At 40.6% G+C, this 6,000-nt stretch overlaps 1 protein-coding gene across 1 annotated transcript in view; it reads left to right on the top strand.

The window, feature by feature from the left end:
* Window positions 1-362: 362 nt before the first annotated feature.
* Window positions 363-6,000, top strand: part of Ranbp3l (RAN binding protein 3 like) — a 51,685-nt gene continuing 46,047 nt past the window's right edge. Inside the window, exon 1 of the mRNA XM_052743157.1 lies at window positions 363-1,156. Within this exon, the coding sequence (XP_052599117.1) occupies window positions 1,066-1,156 (91 nt within the window). The 5' untranslated portion in view covers window positions 363-1,065. The remainder of the gene's footprint in view (window positions 1,157-6,000) is intronic.

Below are 6,000 nucleotides of genomic sequence, written 5' to 3'. Positions count from 1 at the left end.
TTGAATTCTGCCTGTTACCTACTTTCTGACTCTACGAGGAGTAAATGCTGCAGGACAGGACCTACGGCATTCACTGGGACTTCGTTGAATCTAAGGTGTTTGGGGTGAACTGCAACTCCCAAGAAAGCTCGCGAGCAGCCGCAGCAGTGGAGGCTGTTCTGGGAAGCAAAGGTAAGGTTCTGGGTAGTGTTCCGTATGTTTATTTTTTCTTGCAGAACTCTAAATAGTTGCTTTGGCCCCATAACTGTCCTCGCCTGGAGCCTCAGAGCTGTTTACAGAATCCAGGAGCTGCCGCAGTACATTTCCATGAGCTCATGACCAGCCCCAGCCGTACCTTTTCCATTTCACATGTGCCCGAGGATATCCACGCCACTCAAGCCCCGCTTTGGGCTTGTGCTTTAAACACAGAGCAGCAGAAGTCAGATGGTTAATTATCCCGCTCTCAGGGCTTCTTTACGATGCCTGCCTTGCTCACTACATTACAGCAATCAGAAGGCCTTGTCTTGCCGGTCTCTTTATGCTAATTAGCTAGTTCTCTCGGCTCCTCCCCCTGCAGCCTCCCTTAAGAACTGTGCACATCCAGCTGTCTCAGGGTAAACTGACCAAGCAGAGAAACCTTGACTTAATCCGGCAGTACTTCCCTCCTGTGCGGTGGGTTTCTCCAGCAGTCCTCTCTGTGCGTGAGAGACTGGACTCCAGATCAGAGAAGAAAGCGAAAATGGCTAAAACTGACCGGGAGAGATAGTTTCTTTGTAGGATTTTACATTAGAAAAGGAGAAAGTTTTCAGAATGTTTTGAAGCAAAGAACGAAGTCTTGTTTCTAGCCAAATAAGTTGGCATCTTTGTAGGCAGGAGACGTAACACTGGTAAATCTTTACTGCAGGGTTCTTAACCAGGGGAAAAGAAACTCTGTCATGTTCTTCGAGGAGTAAATGTTTTACATGCGAGGCGAGATCTGCGTGTGCCTCTGTGTTCTTTCCAAGTGACTTCTGGAGGCCGTTTTAGATGACTAGCTAAGACAAAATGCCCTAGTGATCCCCGAGGCACAGCCAGATTGTTGGTGCCATGTCTACCACACAAAGGAAAGACGACAGCCACCTGCTCACCGGTTTGGGCACGTGTCAGCTGAAGGTGCAGGAGGACCAGCAACAGCAAGGTGGGTCTAGACAGCTACGTCCTGTGTTCTGTGACTTTCTGGCCATTTGCGTGTTTGGGAAAAGGGACGGTTGGGGAAGCACTTGGGAAGCTCTGATTAAAACATGTTTTTTATATTTTTGGTTGTGAGCCTAGCCTTTAACAGCTGAGCCATCTCTTTAGCCAGGCGGTGGTGGCGCACGCCTTTAATCCCAGCACTCGGGAGGCAGAGGCAGGTGGATCTCTGTGAGTTCGAGGCCAGCCTGGACTACAGAGTGAGTTCCAGGAAGGAGCAAAGCTACACAGAGAAACACTGTCTTGAAAAACCAAAAAAAAAAAAAAAAAAAAAATGTTTTTTAAACTCTGCGGTGACAAATAATAGTGAAGCTGGACAGTGGGTTAACATGGACTCACTGTTGATTTGAAGGATTATCAATGGTTACAAGATTATCAAGAATACATATTCCTTGGAAACGTGTACTGAAACTTCTAGCCATTGTCAGCTGTGTAGAGTATGACAGAGTGTATGTGGAGAACAGTTTTGCTAGCCTGGCACTATTTCCCATGTCCTAACCACTGGTAAGGCCTTTGTTTGAATCTAGCTTTTTTTTGTGAACCTCTGACTCATTCATTTGTGGAAATACATATTTTTGACACTCATTGTTTTATAGTCCCAAAAGAGCTGGAACAGACTGTGTGGCATTTCACTTGATGAGCATCTAACCTCCACACCTCATAGCTTTTCCATGACTAATCTCTAAAAGCATTTCAGATTGACTACCCAACCAGCAGATGATTGACAGGAATAGACCGACTATTTCCCCAGTTCATTGTTAAGGACGGCAGAAGACACTTGTGGGAAAAGCCTGTGTACTGATGACATCATCACCCCCCACCCCAGAGGCAGTCTGTGATGGGTCTAGGATATATGGCACAAGAGTCCCTCATTTATTTCCCTGTAGACTCAGCTTTGGATTTCACTCTCACAGAGAGCAGCAGCTAATGAACTGAAACCTTCCATGTTCAAGGTGGCATCTGTGTGCTAACATTCAGTGAATGTCTCAAGCCACCTCCCTGCCAGAATCCTGAGCTGAGCCAAGTGATCTCATGCCACACAGGGCTTAATATAGCATGGCTAGGAGAGGATTCCTGCAAAATGACTACAGTGCAAACATTTCAGAACATGCTACACCATCCAGGTTAAAATAAATAGTTTTGAACCAATAGCCTTAGACAGCACTATACACATTGCTCCTCTGTTACTAGAAAATCTTAGTTTATCATGGTTTTGTCCATGTCTTTATTTGTTGCTTTATTTTTACTTGAAATGTTTAAGACCTTACCTCTCCTCATTTAGATGTAATATTCATAATAGGAAAGTTGGTGAGAGGAGCCTAAAGAAATCAGTAAAAAAAAAAAAATGACCTGTAACTTACTACCTAAAGATAGGTGCTATGAATATTTTAATAGGCAGTCTAGCCTTTTTTCAGTGTTTGTACGTGGATTGTTACTTTGCTTGCTTTTAAAAATAAAAAAACAGACTTATTTGACACATAATACTCTGTAAACTGCCTTTTAATTAATAGTATATGATGCCCAAATTCTCATGTCATTATATGCTCTCTAGAGTGTTAGTTTAGTGGTCAATGTTAGACAATTTTCACTAAAATTAACATTGTTAAATAAATATAAATTAGTAGTAGCATCTGTGCACAGATGATTATTTTCTTTGGATAAATTCTTAGAGAATGATGTGTTTAAAAGATTTTTGCAATTTTTAAACTTTTTTTTTTTTTCTGGCCAAGTGGTTTTCCACTCTCCAGTAATGAATGAAAGTATGTTCTCAGTAGTCCTGGGCATTAATTCTAAAATTTGTTTCCAATTTTATAAGTAGAAAATAATATCCCACTGTTGTTTTAATTTAAGGAAGGCTGCCTTAATGGTTTCTCCTTCCCTGGCCTTAGCCAGAGAAGGCTGGAAATATCATTACGGTGACACACTTCCCAAAATACCAAGAAGACTATCAGTCTGCTCCTGTTTTCTCAGCCTGAAGCTCTTTACTCGGAATGTTTTGAAAGCAACCATATTCTTCTGTGGCCAGCTCTCAAAATATCTGCCCACAAAAAAACCCCATAATCCGTAAAGTTGTGAGGCACTCTAATGAAGCCCAGACTGGCCACTGAGTGCCACAAGGAATGTCATCGAGAGGTCTGAACTGACAAGTAACACTGTTGAATGCGGTTCCAGTTCCCAGAACCTGCAAGTTTACATGGATTGCAGTCTGGGGGTGTAAACTGCCCATTTGGTGTGGTTGCAGTGGCTTTTCTGCCCAAAAGCTGTGTTTGCACCTTGCTATTATGCTAAGTTCAGCAAAGGTCCAAGGAAGCAAAGCCATTGCCTCAGAGTGACGCCTGGCTACAGATTTGTACACCAGCTACCTGAGAGTTCATGCCTTTGGCCTCACTTCAGCCAGGTTGACTTTCTAGCTCTCCCATCTACCGTGTGGACTATGATTTACTAACATGTAACTCCATTGAAGCATGACCAGTTTTAGTATACATTCGTATTTCTAGCCCTCCATACAGTGTGCGAATGTATTCTATTTTAACTCTGGTTAACTGAGTCTTTCTATCTAGCCACTCACGAAAAGGTACTGTTTTGGATGACTGCAGAGATAAAAGTTATTTATTCTTTGACTATTTAGGCAGCAACTGTGCAAAGTATTGTGTCAGATGCAGGGTAGATAAATGAGCTAAGCCAATTCAGCTGCAGTTTCCTGTCCACCCCAACTTGATTCTCAATGGCAAAAACACTACATTTGTCCAGAACAGAAACTGAGCACCTTCCTCTTTCTTCTTCCTTTTGTCTCACAGCTTCTTCTATGCTAATTTTAATCCATTCATCTGTAATATCAATCACACTGGTAAATACTAATGTTTGTATCTGTGAGGTTCATTATGATTTACAGATATTAAGCAAACAACCATCCTTGTGTTTTCTAGCACTTCAAAATTTACAAATGACTTCATCTGTGTTCCCATTTAATGCAGCAAACATGCAAAATAGTGCACTAGTCGGGGTGAGAGAGAGGAAAATTATGGATACTGGCAAGTCCAGGTATAAGCTTGTTCCAGTTAATGTCTGTTCCTTGTTGTCCAGGAGAGAAAAACCTTTTGTTTTATTCAAGCCTTAAGCTGACTGGGGGAAGCCTGCTCACATTGTGGAGAGCCATTTACTTAAACACACATTTTAATGTCACTCAAAGCACTGTAGACATGTTGATCAACTATCTTGGTACTGTAGCCCAGCCAAGTTGGCACAAAACATGGTCTACTAAAAACCAGTATATTATCTCACTTTAAAGATGTGTAGAAAGACTCTTTAAGGTTAAATTACTTTTCTACGTTATATAATAATTAAGGGCTATTTTAAATGTTTTTTTTGTTTTATATAATTGTTTTACAAAGTGTGTGCTTTAGTATTACAATATTTGATCTTCTTTCATAGGTTCATATCAAAGAAACTTTCCCACAAGTATTCAAAATGCCTTGGAATGCCTCTTGATTTTCTTTGTGTGTTTTGATACCAGTTTTCTGACATCAATTCTTTGAGGATCCTGTGATTCAATCCAATTCTGACACTATGGAGAGTTAGCAAAGACTCCACAAGTTAATCACATAAGCTCACAAGGATGCCCGGTTCCAGACACCCATCACTAATGTCAGGAGTCTGCAAGCTGCTTACACCTCTGCCAGCTCAACCACAAATTCAAAATTTCCCAACACTCTGCCAGACTTGATAATTCCCTGGGATGGCTCACAGAATTCTGTATTGCTCTGCTTGTGATCACTATTTCATTATGGAGAATGTGGATGATTAACCAGTTTAGAGACCAGACTCAAGGTCTGGGAGGATTATGAGCATAGGAGCTGGTCTCTATGGAGTCAGGGTGTGCTTTACTCCCATATATTGATATATTCATCAGCCAGGAGACTTCACTAGTCAGTGTCTAAAGTTTTTATATGAGATTCATTATGTAGTGTGATTGATGATGTCATTGATCATGTGACTAAACTCAGTTACCAGCCTTTCTCTACATCCCTTGGATGAGCAGGAGCTGAGTAGTTCAACCTCCAACCATAGGCTTAGTCTTCTTGATGTGGCCAGCCCTACCCTTAAAAGATATCTGAGGGTCTACTCTTGGTCACTTCACTCACATAAAAAAGCACACTTATCACTCAGGAAATTCACAGCTTGTGAAGTTCTGTGAAAGGAGTAGGGACAAAGAAAACATATATTTAATGTGTCATATTTGGTAATTTTCTGATTGTGCTTTATTCTCAACATAACTTATTCAGTTTCCTAAAAGTCAAGAATTGCAAGACATCCCATGATGCCTGTTTTCTAATGAGAAACAGAAAGGGTGTGGATTCTGATGGATGAGGAGGTGTGGAGAAACCAGGAGGATTTTGGGGAGGGGAAAACAAAATCAGAATATGTTGTATAAAAAAAATCTGCTTTCAGTAAAAGAAAAATATACAGAAAATGAATAGAGACCAACACTCTCAGCTTTGAATTCATAATCATCACATTTTAATTAATACCTACCATGGAGTAGGTGAGTATCAGACACTGAGAACACAAACACATTTTTCTCCTAAGGTTACTTTCAAATGTGGGTTTTCTGAGGAATTAAATATTAAGAATAGAGCAAATATTTTTCAACCCTTTGGATAGATTCAAAACCATAAAATACACATTGCATTTGGATTATTGTAAATGTGCTATTTTCTTCAAATGTTTCCTGTAGCTATGTATGAATGCCCTTCATTTATTACCTAGGGAACTTATGAACTAAATGAAATA

Source organism: Peromyscus californicus, unplaced genomic scaffold (genome assembly GCF_007827085.1).
Source record: "Peromyscus californicus insignis strain IS unplaced genomic scaffold, ASM782708v3 Scaffold_18__1_contigs__length_77618521, whole genome shotgun sequence".
Taxonomy (NCBI): domain Eukaryota; kingdom Metazoa; phylum Chordata; class Mammalia; order Rodentia; family Cricetidae; genus Peromyscus; species Peromyscus californicus.
The sequence above is the reverse complement of the archived record's forward strand: the minus strand, read 5'-3'. Positions and strand labels throughout refer to the sequence as shown.